Source organism: Larus michahellis, chromosome 6, assembly GCF_964199755.1.
Source record: "Larus michahellis chromosome 6, bLarMic1.1, whole genome shotgun sequence".
NCBI lineage: Eukaryota > Metazoa > Chordata > Aves > Charadriiformes > Laridae > Larus > Larus michahellis.
The window spans coordinates 8,576,019-8,599,692 of NC_133901.1; the positions used below are offsets into that span (position 1 = coordinate 8,576,019).

The 23,674-nt window shown below is 42.0% G+C and overlaps 1 protein-coding gene across 1 annotated transcript in view; it reads right to left on the minus strand.

Annotated features, from left to right (window-relative positions):
- Positions 1-23,674, minus strand: part of SCHIP1 (schwannomin interacting protein 1) — a 183,183-nt gene that overhangs the window by 133,562 nt on the left and 25,947 nt on the right. Inside the window, exon 2 of the mRNA XM_074590519.1 lies at positions 42-106. Within this exon, the coding sequence (XP_074446620.1) occupies positions 42-106 (65 nt within the window). The remainder of the gene's footprint in view (positions 1-41; positions 107-23,674) is intronic.

Below are 23,674 nucleotides of genomic sequence, written 5' to 3' on the forward strand. Positions count from 1 at the left end.
ACTTTGCCACGTGTGAGAGACTGCAGAAATCGCACATTTACCTTTGAAGTAAGTCTTTGCCATCATTGACTTGTTCCAAGGTGTGCTGGAGCCTTCTGAGTTCTTCCTACAAGGCGAGAAAAAACATTTCAATGTGCTCATGGGAAGCCCTTGGTTGACATTGGAGATTCCCCCTCAACTTCAAGACAGCATGAACCAACCACTAACAAAATAGTCCCTCGGGTAATGCCTACGGAGTTCGGAGTTGCTTGCAAAGTTAAACTTCCAAAATAACTATAAAGAAACCAAAATATTTATCAATATGTCCAGCAAAGGTTAGAAAGAGAATACCAGACCTACAAAAATAATAGGCAGAGAAAATGAGGAGAGTATTCTTTCACGTCTTATGTGCGTGGCTGCTTTGATTTGAGAGGAGATGGTATTGGTAAGAGGCAAGTGAGCATCAGCCCGTACTTTCAGGCACTTCTCTTTGTTCTGCAATCAAACAGCATTCAGTCTCACAATTAAGAGTCACTGGCTGAGATTTACAGCCTGATGCCTTTACCAGGGTATTTGCATCAGATCCCATTTCAATAGCAGAGATGTCACTAATTTTACTGCAGATGCATAGCTGGGGTTCCCTGCATCCATGCTAATGTCCCAGGAAAAATCTTCCCAGGATGTTCAGCACAGAGGTACGGCTTAAAAAACTAAACTGTATCTGGCTGGCAGGGTTTTATTGTTCAGAAGAGGGGAGAGTTGAGGAGTGGAGGAGAACCCGGTTGCAATAAAGTGTGTGCCCCAGGGGATGCAATTCCTAGGCTGAACTTTACGTCCCCCCGCAGGGCACAATCCCACAGTGCGCCCTGGCATCGCTGGGACACACATGCCCGGAGCACACGTGCCTGGTCTCCTGAAAAACTGGGCTCACAAGCAAACACTGAACCCCCCAGAGTGCATCCCTGTGATGCAATACAAAGAGCATCACCATCCCGAGATGCAGGGATATGCCTTCAGGTTTGTGTTTATACATCAACTGTTTGGTAATTAAGCAACACTGGAAAATGAGAAGTCTATGCAAAACACAAAGATGTTAGCTCATTATTTCTTTTAGCTCTTTAAGTTTGGAATCAAATGTAAAATCAAAAGCTACTCAGAGTAAGGAAGGAAGGTAATTTACTTCACATCTACCTTGCATGCAGATACAGGATTCCCAGGAAGGCTAAGAACATTTAAAAAAGGAAAACAAGGATATTTGTGTCCTGTATATCTTATCTGACCTGGAGATGAATCAAAGATTTTTGTTTCCAGTAAGACTGTTGCCATCTCCAGGAGCAAAATACATCAGCCAACTCTACCTTCTGCTTTCCCAAATTAAGCCGATTTTGTGAAACACAGAAATTTTACATGGCACTTTTTAATCCAGTACAAGATTCTACCTTGTTCGACATGAAACAAGATCACAGTTGGTAGCTGATTTACTCCTAATACAGCTTTCATTTCCTCCCAGCCTTGGAAGGACTATTACTACAAAATATGTTTTATGCATAAACTAGATTTGTCAAGACGACAAGTTAGATGTTTCCCCAGTCTTTGCCCCTCTGGGTCTCTAATTGTAGCACCATTTTGTGGACACGCTGCAGCTGATAATGCACCATGTGTGATTCGGGAGGTCTGGCTGCTGCTTACCGCTCATCAGCCATTGGAAATAATCCAGTCGTGAAACTTCTTTTTATTTTTGCCTTCCCTTTTTTTTTTCTCTGGCCTGCTCTGAGGTACATCCTCTTCTGGCATATTAAAAACAAGCAACTTTCAAAACTGTTTTCTTTGAAGCACAGTTCAGTTGAGAAGATAACCTTTTCTTCTTCTGTATTATTCTGCTGGTCATTTTTTCAGCATATCCCAGAGCTACGTACGGTAATTTAGAATGGGAAAACAATTTGCAATTGACTTTATATATAGCTCTGGGTGACAAAACCTGCATGACTTACATAAATCATTTCTTGTGTTTGACATCATTTTCTATTAACCTCAGGGTGAAGACTGAACACACAAAAAAAAGTAAAAACCAAAATTGGTTGTGACATTTTTGACTATTCAGTCTTTCAATTAAACATCACCGGACAGTCTCTATAAAAGCTGTAATAAAAGGCAACTACAGAAGTGGCATAGTAATGTTTGCATAATTGGGAAGAGAAGGAGACATAAAATCTATACTAATTTCAGTTTTGCGTCATTAACCGTGAAGTATTGATTATTGCTCCTTGCAACAAAATTTATGAAGCTAGCTATGCTGCTGCGCCCACAGAAAGTGATTCGGATGCTCTGCCCTCAGCCCCCGGCGCGGTAACTGATGGGTGGCAGTGACAGCCGCGATGCTGCTCTTCCAACCCACAGCCTTAGGAGATGCATCTCCCAGATTACACCAGGAGTGACCCAGCTGCAAACTCCAACTTCAGAAAATTAAATTGGAAGAGATCCATACTTCTGTTGGAATACACGATGAATTACGATGCCTCTATAAACCTTGTTATAATGTAAACATATTGTAAAATTTACTGCAGTTTTCATTTTCCCGCTTCAGTTGAACACAGATGTTAATAGCAATCAGATAGCTACAGACACATATAGGTACCTAAGGAAGAAAAAGCAATGAAAGCTTGAAGTGCAAGACTGGTGTTGAGAGCAATCTAAAGCGTCTTTTTCTAGTCTTTAATTTGTACATTCTGGTTTTTTATGCATTAATTATTTTTTAGCCTTTAGATCTGTACTTTCAGGAAACTAGACTATTGCAATTATTTAGTTATTGCCAGGAAACCCTGTAACCTTGTGGCACAGAAAAGACCGAGGGTCTCAAGGTCTGTAGACTCCCACCAGGGAGAAGCCTGTGAAAAAGTGCTGTCTTAAGCCGCACTGAGCTGGCTCCTCGTGCAGTCCGCACGTTATAAAAGCCTGGCTTGGCTTTGCTGTCAGTATTTAGTTAGAGGAAGAATGTTCTGGGTCCCTCTACCTTTTTCCACTGCAAATCAGCTGTGTTTGGCTCCAAGCAGCCCAAGGACAGACTCTGTGCGTACGTGTCCGGTGAGGTGATTTAGCAACCTCACCCAGCTGCCTTCAGCAGTTTTCAGGGTCTTTTTTTAACGGAGGGACCCAGAGGTTGCCACAGGCTTTGGTCCTTGTTTGGGCTTGCACAGAAATGCCACCTTGTTTGACCAGCCATGGAGATGATGGCAGCCAGCCATCCGAGACAGGTTCAGACGCAGAGGAGCAGAAATCTAAAGCAATCTGAATGCACTAGTCCTTAAATTCCTTTCAAATAAGTCTGTTTCAAAAAACAGTTATTCGTACAAAGTCTAAGGAAAAAATTCTGCAGATGTTAAATCATACCTAGATAAATGTTCACCTCAAGTAGCAGGTAATGTTTTGGGGGTTTTTTGTTGCTATATCCAGAAATACCCATTCAGGTCAGTGAATCTATTTATACCCGTGGGTTTAGAGTAGCACCAAGAAATCAGGGCAGAGGCCACATATTAAAAATTAATTTCCAAAATCCTTTTTGGACATGTGTGCTATTGTTTGAGTATCTCTGCCTAAGAGGTCTATCACTTGCTGCTGAAAGAATGTACAAAAGTGCTTCCTGAGAGGTCAGAGAGATGGAGATGGGAAGAGAAAGTTCCTATTTCAGCAGTATTCCAAAAATAGCAGTAAAAAGGTTGGGGTTTTTTTCCATTTTATAATTAATAGTGAGTATGGCAGTTATTCAAACGCGGCAGCTTTGGGTAGTTCTCTATTTTGTTGATATTCTTCCAGATTTTAAGAGAAATTTTGTTGAATGGTGATTTTCTATTATGCAGGAAAACTTCCATTTAGGTGCATTTCTTCCTCTCCTTACTTGCACGTCACTTGGTGAAACACAACAGTGATGGGGGAAACCCTTTGTCAGAGTGGCTCGATTGCTCTCACCCCGTTGGAGCAGGATGCGCTGTCGCGTTGGGCTGCGTGGCGCTGGTGAGCACAGGGAAGATGCTGGAAAGGGGCTGGAGCGTCAGCGCTGCTCGATAGCACCCGGATGAGATGGAGTAGAGCAGAGTACAGCCCAGCCGGTGCCTTGAAGGAGAACTATGTCTCACCAGCCTGCCGGTGCTATGCAGGGAGGGAGTTACTGCCCAGATCCTTAATTTGGAAATATCAGTAAAGATCACTGGAGCTTTCACAGCCATTCTTGCCAGTGAACACGTTACCCTATCTCATTGTTCCAGAGCCACTGCATTTAAAGGCAAACGTATGAGTTCTTCTCTGTGGCACTGACACAGGCACGTGCAAAACTGATCCTTCCTTTGCCAGCACAACCTCTGAAGTGATGGCACAGCTAGGGCAAGCGCAGCTGAAGGCAGTCCAAAGCCAGAAACACTGCAATGCCTCCTGCCCTTCAGACCAGAAGCCATGCAGGATCCATCCTCTGATCAAAGCCACCTGATGCCTCTTTCTGTCACCTACTAGGAAGCCAATTTATCATTCCCACCTCCTGCCATTTTCCAATCCTGTGATCTTCAGAGGCAGGCAGAAAATAACAAAGCGCGCTCTGCTGCTGCTGCTCACCTCTTCCAGTCCATCGCGCCAGTCTAGGGACAGCACACTCGGTGCTAAACCACCTTTAGCACTAGCTCTGATCCATTTGCCATTCATATCCCAGCACAAAAGCAGCAGCCTCAGCTGCTCTTCAAACACCCCAGCTGCTCTTGGTTACTGAAAACAGCCCATTGCCCATGCTGTTCTGAGCTACTTACACCCATGTCTGCTCTTATCCATATTTTTAAGACTTTGTTTCCCATTTAACAAAGAATTCCCCTCCACACACACCCCTGACTCTTTTTGTGTCCATGAAGTATCTCGGGGTTTATTCATTTTCTATTTTCTCATCTTCCAGTTTGTTAATTTTCATTTCTATTTTGCCCTGTGTTGCCAGGGAAGACCACGGCCCCTGTATTAAATGATGTAGAGTCCATGTTTCAGTCTGACAAGGCCTGTCAAGCAGTGTGTTAATTAAGCCTCTTAGCAGGATACAATGAGTCTAAAGAGGATAGAAAGATCGGGATCCTTTGCGGTGAAAGCTTTTACTCGCTACTATTTTGGGCAGCCATTCATGCTGGCATGGAGGGGCTGCTCCCGTGGGAAACACGCTGGATTACACAAGCAGGGCCCTGAAGTTCCTGTTCCCTCTTGGTACACAACAGGGTTGGTTTTTTCCCCCCCAAAAGCAGCATCTCTGGTGGCACCTGTATACCTTGTATGGGGGTATACCAGAGGCACAAGGAGCCGCAGTTCGGGCAGATATGAGACCATCTGCATTAATTCCCATTTCAGGGATGTGTAGAGCTTTCTGCATCCTATTTTGGGGGCTGGAACATAAAAGCTAATGCTACTCCCGAAATACGCTGAGCATCTGGTAAGGTTGGTAATTAAATGTCATATCTCAGAACAAAAAGACACATCAGACGATAGTGGCTTTTGTATATTGGGAGAGGCAGGGGGAAGGTCCTATTTTATTTGCTCTGGCAACCCAACAGGGACCTTGAACACTTAAGCTATGAATGTTCAAGAAAAGTATGTTAACTGCCCAAGATTAACACAGCTACAGGGGCTCTGTGACCCACAGCTGTCGGAACAATTTGCCAGATCACTTGAAAAAGTTGTGCCATCAATAGAACTACCTAAGCCTACTCAAACAAGTTTCACATTCGGATTTAGAAAGAAAATATGAATTAGCCTGGCTGAAATGGGTTATTTACTGCAGGCAGACACAGCATGGCCAATCAGGTTGGATCCTGTGTCCTAGCCTGCCACTGACCTCTGATGGCACCTTAGGTCTTTCTTTCCACCTCCTTTCTTGTGTGCATCTGGTATATTTAGGTCACCAAATCTTCAAGAAAGAGCACAGCTCGTATTTTTCACTTGTGCATCAGGGCTGTGATCTTGATAAGTTAAAATACAATGTGGTTATCAACTGCTAATTAATGACAAACCATTTCAGACCCTTCCATCAAATACTGCCTGTACTTCCCTTCTGTGGCTCACCTTCACTGCAGGGAAATCATAGTCCCTCCTGGTGAGCACAGGGCAAGCCTGTGCAGGTTCTGTCCATGCACTCATCTTTCCAAACAAGCCAAAGGTGTCAACTGAGGCCTGCTCAAGGAAAGAAAGTGTTACCCTGAACAGAAAATGAGGTAAAGAGTAGGAAACAAAGGGCAAGCAACACTGAAACTTTTCAGGCTGGAGAGAGGTTACCACTAATTAGAGTGCCACCGGGATGAGGATTAAGCATCGCGGCTGTTCAGCACAAATGAGAGTGCGCTGGTGTTGCAGCAAAGTTTCTGATGATCTGATACATGGAGCTCATATGGGAACAGCAGCCATTCGGCAATTAACTCCCAGTTTGTGGGTCATGTTTCCATTGTTCTAGAATCTTAAGAGATACCTCACTCAATATGCATATTCTTAGTTTACTGAGAATCAAGTTATGCTTGTACTGCCCAATTGCTACAATTTAAGTTATTCTCTGAAAAGGAGGACCACATTGCTTTCCACTGTTCTCCAGCACAGGTTAACACTTGGGATATTTTTTCAAAAACAAGTTTCCTGTACATTTACTAGCTAGTAATATTTTTGTTTTCTTCATGTAAAGCCCTTCCTCCCTTTTTATACCCTATGGACATAATACCTAATTGTTTCTCTTCCCACAGTCTCTCATTTAATCAAAGTAGGACTCAATACAAAACTTCTTTGACTAAGTGTAAACCCAGCATAGGGAACAAAAGCAGAAAGTCTTGGCCTTCATGTATTTGAACTGAGCGCGTACCTCATCCCTTTGCTACAATCCTGACTATGTAAGGATGCCCAGGACAGCTGATATATTAATTCCTCTCATAAGAGGGTGTAAACAGCTGGAAGGGAAATGCAGTAATGCTGGTGATATCTCCCAGGGGACGAGAGCACTCACAAGATGACCTGTTGAGCTCTTCTCCACTTTCCGTGATATCAATAAATTGTTTTCTTTTCCTTCCTTCAGCTCTGCCCTGAGGAAGAGTAATCTATTGCACAATGGCTACAGAACATTATTTCATAGTTACAGCAGCTCTGGAAACCTTGCACAAGGATGAATACCATTAAAAAGCCGAGTCAGATTCCTTTTAAAAAGCCTCTTCTTTCTGATGCCGCCACTGCGGTCAGGGCTTTCAACAGCAGTGCTTCTGCCTCAAATACACAAGCTTTTAACTTTTGCCAAGGGAACCAACTAGAGAGAATGAAGCCTCTTGACATCTTGGCTCCTCTGTCACCAAAGTGCTTCTGAAACTACAGCCAGTCTGAACACCGAGGAAAAGGTCTGGAACAACACAAGCGCTACAGGAGACCCAGCAAAGAAAGCATTTCATAGGTTATAGTTTAAGGGAAAAACAAAAAAGTATACACACACACATATACGTACACACATTGGGATGCACGTCTAGGGCAAGAAAGCAAATTTCTCACTGAAGGCCAGAAGTTTTCAGTCTCGGATATGACAGCCACTCTACAAGTGGCAGCAGGCACTAAATGATTCACCTACGGGATGAGGCAATGCTATAACCCTATCTAAGATTTTAATGCCATTTGTATGGGACCTAATGTGACAGGGCATAACCTGGTGTAAATCACCAAAAATTCACCAAAGCAGAGAATATGCGTTTGTTACACATTGTCCATTATATGCTGCCTTTACTACAGCTACAACCTGCACCAGAGCTGGTCAAGACACCATCCAACATGCTGTAGGAAACTCTGATTTTTTTACAAAAGTAAACTTGCTTTTGAAAAAAAAAACCCAACAATTTCAACATGCCAAATGCCACTACAACCACTGTTAGAGCAACCAGCATTCCCTGCAAGTCCTGGATAGCGAAAGGCATGTCCAAAATCCCAACGGGGCATGTCCAGGGCTGGAAGAGCCATGGAGGCAACGGGGCTCAAGCTCAACAGGGCTGACCACCTGTGAAGCTTTCCAAGCCAGTAGTGGATCATGTGGAATGGTACTTTAATCTTCAAGAAATGAAAGTAAATGGCAACCCTAGTATTGTGCGCTGCTTTATGGCACAAAAGCTGCACCTTGAAAAGAACAGCATTGGCCAGATTACTTGAGCAATGGTAAGTGAATGTTTTTATGGAGACGAGACATGTCCATCCTTAAGTGTCACCAACAGTCCAAGCTTCTTTATCTTTACCATTAATTTACCCTTTCTCTGAAGGGCTGCAGAATTATGCCTGCTAAAGAGAGACCAGTGTTTTGGTCTAACGGTTACTTTACAAAGAACAGAAATCTGCACCCAACACGCGCTGCTGGAAGAAACCTTCCATCTCCCTCAAGTTTTCATTGCAAATTACAGTTGAGTCCAGCTTAATTTTGAGAGAAATATGATGAGATTGCAACCAAGCCAGTGTGGATTTCAGCATGCCAGGAAGGGGAAGGCAGGGGGAAAATCTGACATGACAGATCCATCTTCTGAACTCCCAGCAGAGGTTTTTTTCCCCCAGAAAAAGTAAGCAGCTCTTTTTATAGCTCATGAGCCTATTACTTCTAATGACAACAACAGATGACTGTTTTAAAACTGAAAAGAAATATATTAATCCAATTTTCAGCTTTTCAGCCTGTGGTACTGTCTACTAATTTTCACAGGAGAGGACTGATGAACTAGTTTAGGAATCGGAAGGTTACTGTAAAAAAATAAAAATAAATATCACACATCTATTACAGAAACACTTTTCTACGCTTCTCACGTTTCTCAAAGTCCCATTTAGGCCAAGCAGTATGTACTTGGTCCATAACCAGAAGGAGCTGCTTTTTGGAAAGCATGTACAAATGTCTATTACGTTGCACCGCAGAAGCACTTACAAAATGGTCCCCAAGCCACCAACTTCACAGCAACTGCCTTTGCTCGGACAGTGCACCTGCAGGATTTAATGTCAGGAAGTTTTGCCCTCCAACACTGCACGCATGGGAATACCCATCCCTGGGCAGGACAGGCATCCCCGTGCCAGGGTGGTGAGGAGAGAGGTGAGTCAGAAGCATTAAGGAGCTCTGATCCATGATGAGTGCGGATGAGCATGCGCAGAGGAGGCTGCCAAGGAAGAGGTCCTCACCACAGCCTGGCTCATCAAGCCTTCCCACGCCACATAGCTGCTGTCTATATGGCAGCTTTGTTCTTGGCCACAGCATCAAGGATCAATGCCAGCTCCCAGAAGGGCCCACCACTTCACAGCCAGCCCAAACACAGAGGCCGCTGTGCTTTACTCCTGTTTTCAGGTGTTTGAGATACTAACACGGTCCCTCTCCTGCAAGGCACACGAGTGAGAGGTTCCAGCACAGTCAGCAGCCACATGAAATGTCTGGTCGAGGACCCTAGACAAGAGCAGTTGCATCTACAGATTTTAGGATCACAAAAGAACACTTGCATCCAAAGAAACACTATTTTCTCTGTTATGATGAACTACATACCGAGCAGTTTTGATTAGGGTCTTAATCTCTATGTATATTGTAATTTTCACGAAACACTCTTGTGTTTGTCTTCAACATGAGAAATAGCTTTTCTGTGCTGATAATAATGAAACTACTCACTCATTCTGATGCTTATAACTATGTGAGCACACCAAGAAACCAGCAATCCACTTACTAATGTGCCAGCTGAGCTGTGCTTGCTAGAGACAGTATGCACAAGTTACGTCTGTCTCCTTCCCTGCGCTACCTTTCTTTCCGTCCCCATCATCGCTTGATCATACAATACGATATTTTCTAATACAAGTAGAAAGTATTTTGTATTTAGCAGCTAGCAACTGCTCAGCCATAAAGATCATTACAGTGTCAGAAACAGAGAAACAGTCCTCCGAGGCTAAATTCCTCCGCTGCGACAGCACCCTCCATCCGGCCAACAACCCTCATCATCCCCTCCAGACATTGCATCCCAGAAGTTCAGCAGTAACAAAAGATTTACATTTTTCTGTACAGATCTAACTGCAAGTTCCATAAAGCTTCCTCAGCACTCTCAAGAAGTAAATTGGCATCATATCCATCTTAAGGATGTGCATGATTATGCTAAGAGGCACGCACAGGCCAACTAAATCAGTAAGGAGATTAGCAAAAGGGCTACCTAGGGTAAAGCAAACGCCATGGTCCTCGTTTGGATCCCAACACTGATAGAATTTTAGGGTTGAGGTAAGAGCACCCTATATCCGTATATCATTACCACCTTGCCGGCGCTGAGCTGTAAGCCAGGGAACAAACATGGGCTCCCGATCAGCTGCTGTTCTTGCATGAGAAAACAGTTCTAACTAATAATCTCTCGCAAAACTCATCAATTTCATTTAGCAGGGATTTCTTTTTTTTTTCTTCAGTCTCCAGCTTGCTGCATGCAAACTGGATAGCAAATTTATTAAGGTACGGACCTCGTGTTGGCAGAACATCACCACGTGTATGAGGCTTTGGATACACAGAGCACCTTGCTAAGTGATTTTTTTACACTCCTTCAAAAAGAGATCATTTATGCTCCGGCATTTCTCCACAATACAACTGGAAACAGCCACAGTGTAATTTAAGATGGGCATCACAGCAGGAATTCCTCTAACTTTTGTGGCACTACTGGGGACCACTATAAAACGGTACCAAGCTAATTAGACAAGTCATAAAGATGTTCCTCTGGCAATCTCACAGGTGAAATAATCTAATCTTCTACACCCTGCCTTCCCAGTTAATCTCTTGATAAGAGTCATTAACACAATTGTTCGGTCTACTGTAGTCCCTTTATAAAGTGCATATAATTTACAATCCCATTAAAAAGATGGCCACAGATTAGTCTCAGAGGCAAATTACAAAACCGTTCAGTTGTGGTTTCAGCACATTAGCTATCGTTATATGAATCCTGGAGAAAAAAAAAAAATAATCACAGAACATAGCAGGTTTCAGAGCAAGTATACCTACCAAAAATCACCTATCCAATTTTCTGTATGAAAATTAAATATAATTGCAAATTGTACTCTATTCAGCAGCTGAGCAACCATGTGAACCTTTTGCTTTTGTGAACAGCAAGGGAAAAAAAGTACTAAAAGAGCACAAAAGATATACAAAGTTCTGTCATTTAAAAAGCTGAGATTTAGTTACTTCACAGTTTATGCTAAATTTCTGCTCTTTTCAGTATTGAAGTTACCTGTGCTATGCAATTCGAGGTGCTGGAGGATGCTAAGCATTGGGTGTTTCAAAAGAGCGGAAAGGGTGAAGACACTGGACCTTGTAAAAATAAGATGCAACAGATACTTGCTGCTTTTGTGTATTCATGCTTCTTAGCATCAACTTCTAAAATCCAGCTTAAAATACCATCTACTTCTTCCAATACTACACTCAGGAGGCTCACCTGCATCCAGGAAAGTGATTAGGAGATTGTTTCAAAAAGGAAGTAGAATACTCTGGCTTTGTCTGGGCTTCTCCAAAAGCTACACAGGCCCTAAACAAAAAGCTTGAGGTAATCTTAAAATGCACAAATACTGTGAAACATCTCTGAAAACAGAGCTGTGGTCCTGCATGGGATCTGAGGACAGAAACAGCTTAGGTGTGATTATTCATAGGATACAAGAAAAAGCACTCAGATCCTATTAATTTTCAACAAAACTTATGCATTTGAGCACTTTGGAGATTAGAAAACAGGATTTTTAGTGTTTAACATTATTGAACTTCCCAATGTAAAAGGCCTCTTGTTCTTGTATTTCTGGTCCCGCCTCCCTTTAGCAGCACTTAACCTTCCAAGTGCTCCCCATATGTTTGGGTTTTTTTATCTTTCACAAACAACAAACCAGCCCGGGAATTTAAGACATCACAAAATTGGGCAGCACGTATTTCTAGTTTGTAAAAGAAACCCTCTCATATTTCTACTCCAGCTGTTGGGAGGCTTGAAAACAGCATCCTAAAAATGATAGCACTTCCAAATATCATCTTTCTGTTGCTTTTAGGAGGAAACCCTAGGAGTCTGTGGCACATGGGAAGCAAAAGTCGTGTTTCCAAGCTTTTATGGAAGGTGTGCATCACTGAGAGTCTGAGCCTGAAAACAGCCTGTCCGTGCTGGAGTCTTCAGAGCAAGGGGAAGGGCCGAGCTATGACCACCATGGACCAGGGCAGAGGGAGCAGAGGCAGACAACAGCGATGGGCAGAAGCGGCAAAACTCCTTTCAAAATCTAGGCTTGAATCCGTTTTGAAGAATTCATCTATTCGGAGATGCTTTTAAAGGAGCACTCTTCAAGTGCTTAGATCTGAGCTCTGTTTTGAGGCTAAGGTTAAGCCATTTTGAATTTCTATGCTTCTGAGGACAGAAGTGCAAAAATCCTAAGGTCAGAGATTGGTTCAAGTCTCTCTCTCCTCAGAGCTACCTGACATTAAATATTTTTGGAGTTGCAGGCATCTTACTAATGACAAGCACACACAGGAGACACATTGCTAACCTGGAGAGAAGTAACGTAACACTCCCAAGCTTTATATTATAGGCAAAGTGACGGCAACTGCTGATGTAAAGGAGGAGGGATCTATGACAGTATCTGCTGGGTTCAGAGGTTGCTCCTGTTTGAGCTCCTGAGGAGTTAAATCTAATTTCTCATATACTGCAGATATCTAAGAAGATGTTTTAATTGAAGGCTGTTGCTTAGCAACTGCATCCCCTGTGCTGCAGCGATGCTTTTCACCTGGAGCAGATAAACATCAGGGTGGCACTTTACAAATCTGATTAGCAGCAATGAAATAGCTGGCTACAACAAGCTGCAAGTGCTTTTCCAGAAGTTATGCTTCTTAACCTGATACCCATCAGAAGGGAAAACCCAATGAAACTCATTTGCAGGTTAGAAGAGTTCTCTTCTCCTCCTCATGCCCAGCAAATGTTTCGGTCTGCTTCTCACAGCTAGAGCTTATCAAGAGGGAGATAGCATTGCCAGGATTTCTGTTACTCGAAAGATTTCACTGCAGTTGGACACATAATGATAAAATACTAGAGCACTTGCAACCGTGCACAGATGTTTTTCCCAACAGGCCTACGATTCTTTGAAAAACATGAGAAAAAGCACATTTCCACACCGCAAAGAAAAAGATTTCCTCATAACTTTTGCAACTGGACATTACTGTTTAAAGACTGCTACTATACTAGCCTTTACAAGCTTTTTAAGAGCTAGTAATTGGTGCTGTTACTGCATTTCTAGCAAAGACTATTAAGCTTTTGAATAGCTCACTTCCAAGATCTTTGCATTATAATGTTACTATAAGTCATAGGATCACAGAACTGTTTGGGTTGGAAGAGACCTTGAAGACCATCGAGTTCCATCCCCCTGCCCTGGGCAGGGACACCTCCCACCAGCCCAGGTTGCTCCAAGCCCCATCCAGCCTGGCCTTGAACACCTCCAGGGATGGGGCAGCCACAGCTTCTCTGGGCAACCTGGGACAGGGGCTCACCACCCTCACAGTCAAGAATTCCTTCCTGATATCTCATCTAAATCTCCCCTCTTTCCATTTAAAACCATTCCCCCTTGTCCTATCGCTCCCCTCCCTGATCCAGAGTCCCTCCCAGCTCTCCTGTAGCCCCTTTAGGGACTGGAAGGGGCTGGCTCTAAGGTCTCCCCCGAGCCTTCTCTTCTCCAGGCTGAACAACCCCAACTCTCTCAGCCTGTCCTCACAGCAGAGGGGCTCCAGCCTCTGATCATCTTTGTGGCCTCCTCTGGACTCGCTCCAACAGGTCCATGTCCTTCTTATGTTGGGGGCCCCAGAGCTGAACACAGCTGGGGGTCGTCATAATGTAACATATAAATGTTGACATTTATACTTCTGTCATGTTAGTGATCTGCTATGTCGGGTGTCTAGTACACAGTGACCCATTAAATATTTAAGATTCAGAAAAGATTCATATGCATTTTCCCATCCATTGCAAGTCAGCTACATGTCCCAGCCATGACCAGAATTTGATTTGCCAAGTAAAGGCTACTCTTGTTGCCTTGATTATGTTCCATGATACCAAATGCAGAATAACAGGCTACAAGTCCCCAGAGAACTGTCTATTTGAATGCTGAGAGATACTTTCAGAAGGTTGTTCACCAGCAGCACTCCAGTCTATAGGCTAAGGAGCAGCCTGGCTTGGTACCCATAGGGCCAAGAGGTGGGAAAGCATAGGGCTGGAGACAGCATGAGTTTGTAATCCAGACAGCTGGATTGAGGAGCAAGAGACATTTTTCATCATCCTTAACACATCAAATACAAAACCAATCGCAAGAAGAGCTCCCAGGATGGTCAATGGTTCCTGGAAAGATTCAGAAGGGCTGTGCCCCGGGGAAGCCCCAGAAGAAGGTATGCTGGGATGGTTTTCAAGGCAAGTTTAACCTACCTGGCTTGAACACCTAACCTCCACAAAGGTCACCCTCCAAGGTCACCCCTTCTGCTCCAACTGGCACTTGAGCATCTGCTTAGATTTTTCATGCTAAATAGGACTTGGAAAAACATGTTAATTTGCTGTCTAGGATTAGGATGAACTTCAGCATGTGCTAGAATCCTTTCTCAGTGTTACACATACCAAGCTTCAGCCTTCACCATGAGAAGTAAAGCCCAGGCTTTACAGGGTGAGTCGTACAAACCTTCAGCTGGTGTTGTAGGAGTGGGCTACAAACTGTGCTTTCTCTTGGCAAGTACTCTTGAGACCGCCTTTGATGTAGCATCTCCATATCACAGTACAACTATTGGGATACACAGCAGGGCTCTGTCACATCATCTACTATCATTCCGAAGTGCTGAGCCAAGGACGTCCCTATCAGAACTTGGCTGCAGTTATTGAGCTATTTGCTGAAGTCTTGCTGTAATGTAGACAAAATCCTAATTAGCCTGGACCATAAAGAATTTGTCCCAACTATATTCTTTATCTGCAGGATGAATCATGTTGAATCATTGGTTGTAAACCACATGAATCAATTAAACTATAAACCAGAGTTTCTTCTTTTCCATTTAATCTGTAATCTCTTAGATACGTCTCCATTCTTTGTTATTATACCCTGGTTTAGGTCTTCATTCTCATCTCAACAACTGTCAGAACTAGTAAACAGCTGAAAAATTGAGAGACAGGACAATTTTCTATGTGCTTGACAGTGGGAGTGACTTAAGCTGGTTGCCAGTTTTGAATGCCACTTGTCTCATGACAATAAGGTTGTAATGGTTTACATAAGGATGCTGTTATTTGATGGTTAAAAGGAAGTTAAGGAATATTTGGAAAATTCTGTTCTTGACCTACCAAGGAGAAAAAGATAGCCAAAGGAAATTCTTTCCCTCCTCAAAAATAAGATTATATAGAGCTGCCTTGTTTTTGACCAGAATATTGCCAGCAAGATATTCAGACACTGACATTTTCAGTTTTATTAAAAAAAATACAGTAAGTCATCCACCTAAGACAGAAACAAAATTTAAAGCTTTACATAGTCATCCAGCCTAGACAGCTACACCCAAAATATGTCCTTCTAATTATAAAGAGAGCAACCAACAGCTGCATTTCAGGTTCTAAGGAGCTCCAATAGGGCCAAGATGACCTTTCCTTCCCTCCTTGCCATCTTCAGACTTGATTAGCCACAGGCAGGGGTAAGGAAGTTAAACCACTGCACTTTCCTGTAGCATCACAAGTTTCTTGTAGGGAGGTTGAAGGTGTGGTGTGACACCCTGGTGTGACCCTTGGCAATATCTACATTATCAAGTAGTGGGATGAGATCAGGAGCAGATGTGGCATGGCAAAACCAGTAATCTGATAAGCTGTTAGGGATATCAACAACCTGGTCCTAGGAGCAAATGCCTATCAGTGGCTCTGAGCTTAGCTCCAGCCACAACAAATAGAGCTTGTGCAGTGCGAGATGTTCTGAGTCCAAGTACAGTAAGGGAGGGCAATCGGGAAATTTTTTTCAAAGACACTCTCTTGAGCCAAACTCACATGCTGGTATCGAGGCACTGCTGTCAATCTGGGGTCCTGTTAGTCTTATGTAGGTCTGGGGCATTGGGATGCAGAAGATTCTTAAAATCAACATGTAGCATTTGGAGCTAAAATAATAAATACTTTTTCCTTGGTGGTAGCACTCCAACGTCAAAGCAGAATCACAGCATTACTTCCAAGGTTTATTAGCTCTTCAGTTATTACATTCCCTTGTTTCCTTGGCTCACCCTCCCACCAGCTGCCTTATTTGCTGTGTGAAACCCTCAGTATTAACCACAATACAGGTTCTTAATGTTTAATGTGTGGCTGATAGAACCCTGCAGCATCCAGCAGAGCCTTTGAATAAAGGGCACCCTATAAAAAAAACTTAAATGCAAACAAAAAAGCAGCATGTGAAGCCATACGATAGAAGCTAGTTGCATTCAATCTCTGAAAGCAAAGAGCTACAGCTTATATGAATAATTCAAAAACAGCCTCAGACAAATGATCCCAGGTCTATAAGGAAATAGTAAAACCTCTGGAGTCTGCAGCTCTTTTTATTACAGCCTGGTTCATGCTGAATGCTGTTTTCTCTGGGGTTATTTTTTACTCTTTTTTTTTTTAATATATATATATATAAATGAACAGTCAGATAGGATGTTCAGATAACATGTACAGCAGACCCCAGAGAAATATTTTAATTTTATATTCGCTTCTGACTTGTAAATTATTCATTAACATGGATCATGCAATTGGGTAAAAATTAAAAATTGGAAAATTAGTTTTCATTTGTTTATGTTAATTATTTAGTGTTCCTCCTTTTTATTAGAAAAAACACAGAGGGAGATTAGTCTTGTTCTGATGATCTGTGCTTGCTCCCTAGACAACACACAAATTAGCATTGCTATGGCTACTTTTATGCAATGTCTATAGAAATATGACTCCACTGCCCAGATCTGTTGCTGAGACGTTGTGGCATATGCTGGATTTCTAAATTGCAGATATGCCTTTGGATATTTTTCAACAACGCTTTGAAAAATAGGCTGTTGGGTCTTTATTTACAGATGAAGTCAATGATTTTTTCCATGACCCTTCCATGAATTCAGCTGTGGCTTGCGAGCACCCATAACCTCCTCCGTCACCCCAAGGAAACTCCAGCCAGTGGGAGCTTCACCTCCAAATTAAGACACAGTCATTCCACTGATGTTAGGTTTCAAAGATAGATCTCCGTTTTAATATCCTTTGATGGATTTAACTACATAGAGAAAAACCTAAGCATTAAGTGCCACCACAACACACGTAGCAAGAACCTGCTGAATAAACTGCTGTGGGTTTCCTAGGCAATGCGCATCAATGGTATTTGCGTATTCAGAAACGCTAATCCATTACAATTTTTAAGATGTTTGTTATTTTTTTCTTTAAGATATCTCTCCTTAGAAAGTGAGGATTGTGCCAAGTCTCTACGCAAGAGCAGTGGGACTGATGTTTTGCAGCTAGCTACGGGTCTGGCCCTGCTCAGGTTCAAGTTCAGGTATCACTGTGACAAGGGACTGGGGTTGCTTGCCCTCCTCCATCCACATCCCCACACTGCCATGGCTTGGGATACCAACCAGATTTATTCAGCTCATTGAATTGCACTTGCCGTCAACTCCAGATCCCAGAGGGGACAGCCAAACATACTCTCCCCAAGCAATTTTTCCACAACGTGTTATCTATTCGATTCACCCTGTCCTGGCTGATTTGGCTAGACATCAGCTAGGGATAGCCCATTTTGTGGGTGCTGACATTCATCATGTTCAGGCACCACCTCCTCTGTTGCTCAGATACTTCCCACCCAATCCATAGGACTTTCTTCCATCGAACTCATTGGTGGTTACCAACCTGACCGCTCTGCTCAGCATGGAGAGGGAGCACAAAGAGACAACGCATCTGCTTCAAAACGCTTTTGGATCCTGAGGAGCACTTCCTTCATGGCCAGTTTTCATCTTTGCTATTTGCTACAACGCGATTTTTTAACACAGAGTCAAGCACAGAAAATATTAAAAAACCCATATAGTCTGCCAAGGAAAGTGAGTAACTATGAACATGATGCAATTCCAGTAGCTAAAAGGTTGTCTTAGGTTATAGAAGGAATCCAAAACATTCCCACACACATTCCTAATTTGCATGTAAGAAATCAGCGCTGTATAACTGCTATATAACTGCTACAGAGTGCTGCAGATCAATTAATGATATTAGCAAATTAAAAAGAAAAAAATAGCAAATGGAAATCCTAACCTGTTTATAACGTCAGTCTTTCTTTACCCAAATATTCATAGCTCTTTGCAAGATCATTTCTCCTAAGGAACTAGGATGAGAACAAAGAAATAGGAGAAAATCCCCAAGCCCAAAACACAACAGAGAAAGTTATGTCAAAAAGTATTTCTAGCATTTAATTTGACTGTGACGTATAAGAATATTGATTAAAAACATTTTTCTGAGCCTTTAATTCCATTATTTCTGGGAATTGTCCCCAACATCTGTACAAGCACCATCTTAATCCAGTTACTGTGGGTGGATCCTCAAGGTAAACGTCATTGCTGATGCCTTTCAAAAGAGGAAATACAGCATGTTCCTTCCTCTGGCTGCATTAGCTAGGCTGGATTTGGAGAAACGAGGAGCAGTAATGACTCGCTAAGTCATTTCAATAACTTATGCCACCTGAAGGTGCAGGTATCTGGGAGGAGATGGCTCCGATGCATTGTCAGAGGAGGTTTGTTGGAATTGTGATTCACTCCTTCCCTCAAGATGAAAGAATCGGCCCTCACATTAAGGATACTTAGGAGAAAATAAGACATCCTAATTTTGTCCATTTATTCGAGTTAGTTTTGCTGCATAGTAAGTATTAATATAAATAGCCCTGCAAAATGCACTACAATTCTGAATTAAAATTTTCTCCATGGTGAAAAGCAGAAGCCCATTTTTACTGAGTGATTCATTAAAAACAAGTTTCCTCCCTTGACCTACGCCTTACAAAAATACAGCAGATTTAAATTATCATCAGAAACAACACCCAACTGCGAATTTAAACCAATGATTTATGCTTCACTTTACATAGAGAGTCACAGTGCTTAAGTTATGCCTGTCTGTGGGACCCCAGGGTCCTCCTTGTTGTGTTAAAAACTAGGGCTGCTCACGCGTGCTCTCCCAGGAGGCTGGGAGGGCTCTGCCCAGAAGTAAATCCTGAATTTCACATTATGCTTTTTATGACAAATGGTGAATTCTCCTCTGAACCCTTAATAAAATGAAAAGGGAAAGAAAAGGAAAAAAATATACCCACTCTTCTTCAAGCCCAATTTTGTAGATAGTGTGTATATATGTAGAAATTCCATGTGTTTAAAATTATGTATGAAAAGCAACTGCTGAACAGTCATTCATTTTAACGGAAATGCTAGCGCCTCTTCCAGGTCCTTAATCCTGGTGGGATGAGAAAAGCAGTGGTTGGAGAGGAACTGGGATTTACATCAACTGCACAGTAATGGGGTCCTTTTCAGCAGCACTGTGCTGTCCTCCTGGACCAACGAACTGTGCAGATCCTTGCAAATACCGCAAATCTCCACACCTCTCCTGCTGTAATTACACCACCAGCGCTTCCATCCAAGTGTGCTCATCTACAGGTTGGAGGCTTTCAAACTTATCGTAGATGGCTTTGCCGTAGGTGAATTATCAACATACAAGCTTTCAGAGGAGCAAAGTTATTTTCATTATTTCAATGATGTTCCCTAAAAAAGTCCCATCTTCTATATTCACACACCTGCACATCAGTTCACCCCACAGCCCTACAACTCCCGAACCCCTTGACCAAACACTATGTGACGAACTTGCGTATCCAGTAAAGTCAGGGCAGTTTGGCCATGAGCCGAAGAACCCACAGACATCCTTCCAGATGGAAACTAGCAGTATTTTTAGAGTCAGCCCATCTCTGTCCTCTTTGAAACTAACCAAGTTCCAAAACGCTATTAATGGAAAAAAAAAAAAAAAAAAAAGGATTTCTCACGTACAACAAAAACAAACCCAAGAACATTTATGGCCAGGACAGTCTGAAGGTCTTCAAAGCAGATTTGAAAATAATTTTTCCTCCCCTTCTCTTTTTTTTTTTTTTTTGCATCATAATGAGGAAGGTGAACTTCCATCTAACTAGAAGTCTCTTCACACAAATTAAGTTTTATGCTAATTTAGATTTCTCCACCAGGAAGCAGATGCATTCAGAAGACAGACATAATTTATGAACTCTAGCAGCTGTCATTGCGAAGTGAAAAAAAGATGGATTTAAATAGTTTCAAGCATCATTTTGGCTGCACATGGGTTGCTTTCACTCTGGACCTGTGTGAATACAATAGCTTAATGAAAATTAATGGGGAAAGATTGTTTTCATGGACAAGAATCCCAAACACAGGTTAACTTCTTAATAGAACTTCACCTTTAGAGAAATGGGTTCTAACAAGCTCTGTTCTTTTTAATACTGTGCAAAAAGAAAGATTTCCCAACTTAATTGCTTTGTGACTCTCGGACAGATCTTTGCAAGTAAAATTTCTGTTAATTACAATAACAATTTACCCTGCTAGAAGTGACACTTGGACAACGCCAGCAGAAACCCTCCTCTTCTGTTAGGTGGCATGACTGGTTCTTTGGAAGAACAAGTGACAAATAGCTTTAGCATCATAATTCTGTAGAAATTATTTACATATTTGGGCCCCAAACTCAAATTATTATAATCAACACTAATTCCCAAAATGAATTCACAGTTTCTTGTAACTCTAGAAACTGGGTTGTCATGGTGAATATTTATGAGGTTGATAAAACAACCTTATGGGATGTGTTCTCATTCAGACGCATATGATGCACAATAGGAATTTCTGGTTTTTCATACAAACTGGTCTGTTGAGAAGAAAGGTTTCCATAGGCCCAGCAATTCCTGCACAGGTCCACACCCTGTATGTGTCCACAGCAACAATTCATGACAATTTAAGCTCTTCTTTTCCGGACACTGCTGCTTCTCCCAGAAGTCAGTGCTGTTGCTTGCCCAGCTTCTTCCTTTAGGCTTTTGCTGGAGGAGTGTCTGCACTTCAGGGGGAATTAAATAAAAATATTCACAAGTAGGTGTATACTTCCCAACAGTAAAATTCACTGATAGGGATGAGCGCCATCAGAGGTGATACTTGCTTGTATCATGGCTTGTGAACTTGAAGGACCTTGGCTTCAAGAGTTTCAAAAGTTGACTTTCCTTTACTTAACATACACCTGAGACAGCATCACTGCAATGAAGGAAGTTTTACTAATGGAGTTTCCCCCAGTGTACTAGTGTAACTCCAAATATTAGCTCCATGTTTTTAATGGGAAATTTAATAATTTATCATTTGGATTACCAGAGCTGCCTTATCTAGGCTTCCCTGCTAATAAATCTTAATGCTGAGCAAACTGACACTGAACAAGTCATCTAAACAATTTCATTCTTTATGTTTACAGTCATAATTGCCAACAGGAAGAGCTCATTCTTGTTCTTTGAATGCTTTATTGAGTGATTGCACTTATTTAAATTAACACTTTCACATGGACCCAAAGTGTCTCACCTCTAAAAATCTGAGCTTCATTCCCTGTCTAGAGAAGAGTATGTTCTGGTTATGGAATTGACTGCCTCCTTTTTTTTTTTTAACGTCTATGAAATTGTCCTTAAAAAAAGAAAGTGATTGGCATTCATACAATATCTTTGGCTGAAAACTAGCCTTTATTAATTTGGAGGAAGATTAATGTGCTCACCTTCACATTTTAAACATAATTCTAGCTCCATACATTAAGGTTTAATAAATTTATTTCTGACTCTTACTGGTTTCTTTTCCCTAAATGAGGTGCCTGAGTAACAAGCAGATTTCAGAACACAAAATACAGTTGAAAAAATGTCCCAGCTGAGGGGCTGCGAGGCTGCCCTGTTCACGTGGTTGTGAAACACCACCACCAGAAGCTGCTTGAGCCCAATTTCATCAGAAGGGAAGATGGGCAGTTAGCCCTTGCAATCATTTGGATAAGTACATGCTAAAGGAAGAGACATCGCCTGTTACTCTTTTTCAACTGGGCACCTGCCACCTCGGCGGGATGTGCCCTGGGTCTGTTAGTGGGAGAGCCAGCGAACAATTGATCCTGCTCATCCTTCCCATTGCAATCACGATTATAAATACTCTTTCTTTAGCAGCCTGAGGAGCCCTTGCTTATTCACCCATGTACAGAGGCTCCTCTACAACTGATTCTGTTTGCTGCCTTCCTTTGGAGTGTTTCCAGCTCTGCTCTGTCCTGTTGGGATGCAGGGGCACCCCGGCATACCGTGGCCTCAGGATAACATCGTGACATTCTCCTCTGTTATCTTCCTAATAATGACTAGGATTGTATTTCCTTTTCTTACTCCTCCCAAGCATTAAGTTGACATTTTCATCAAGATATCTATTACAGTGCTAATGTCTCATTCCCTTGTGGCAATGATGAGCGCCGAGCCCATCATTTTATACGTGAAGTACAGATTTCCCCCCACATACACATCAATTTACATTCTCCATAGTGAGTCTCGTCTGCAAGCGTAATGCCTGATCACATGCTTGTTGAGCTGCACTTTACAAACAACCATCTTCACTAACCCAAATAACGTAGCATCCTCAGGAAACTTTTTCACTGCCCTAATCAACCTTTTTTTCAGAAAGTCACAAAAGGACAAAAATTTCAGGTAAAATAGGTAGTACATTTACCAGTGATTTGGCAGAAAATAAACCTTCAAATAACAGCAACTTAGTTTTCAAAGCTTACTGCCACTGTATCATCCAAAGATGAAACTTCAAAGTGATGATTAGGTGTATTTATTGACCTAATCTGGAAATAAAAGTCCATTTCTCAGGACAGTCTTGCAGAGAAATTAGATTCTAGTAAGACTTTTTTGTGAACATGGTTCAGAGGAAAGAAGAATATCTAGTTTGTCACCTAGTGCCATTTCATACGCTGATACTTTCTAATGGCAAGTTTACAAATAGTCATGCTTATTCTAAGTCAGCATTCCAAAGGAAGAAAGGATATCTTACTTCTTTATTCATCGACCTGAGCAGACGTATCTGTTCCACTCAGCGTTTAAGAGAAGTGTTTTAATATTAACAGAAATGCACACTTCAAACACCTGGCAAAAAGTATTTCTTAATCATCCAGACCTTAAATAGCAAACATATTCCAGTTTTCGATATTCAACTTCAAGCCTGGTAAAAAAAACAAAAGCAAAAAAATCTCCCACAACCTTCCCTATTTAAGAGTGGAGTGAATTTGATTTTGCTTATGAAAATGGAAATTCTGTACAGTCAGAAGATGAGAGCTATGTAAAGCAAATGGAAAGGAGAACTACGCTGATCACAGCCATAAGTCAAGATTCAAGTCCAATTTAAGCACGATGGGAAAATGCAGCCTGTCATTTATCACCAGATCTGTATCAGTCTGGTTGATTCACTATCACAATAAAATTCCTACTGGTATTATCACATAGTACTGCAGGGTTATTTTTCTCCCCTCAGAGAGGGAAAGGGTCCGATAAGAAATATCTTGTAATTGTCTTTCAATTCCCGGGGTTTATGTCCAAGCACAACACATATTTATACTTCTGTGCATGTACTATACATATATCCATACATGCACACACATCTACACATACA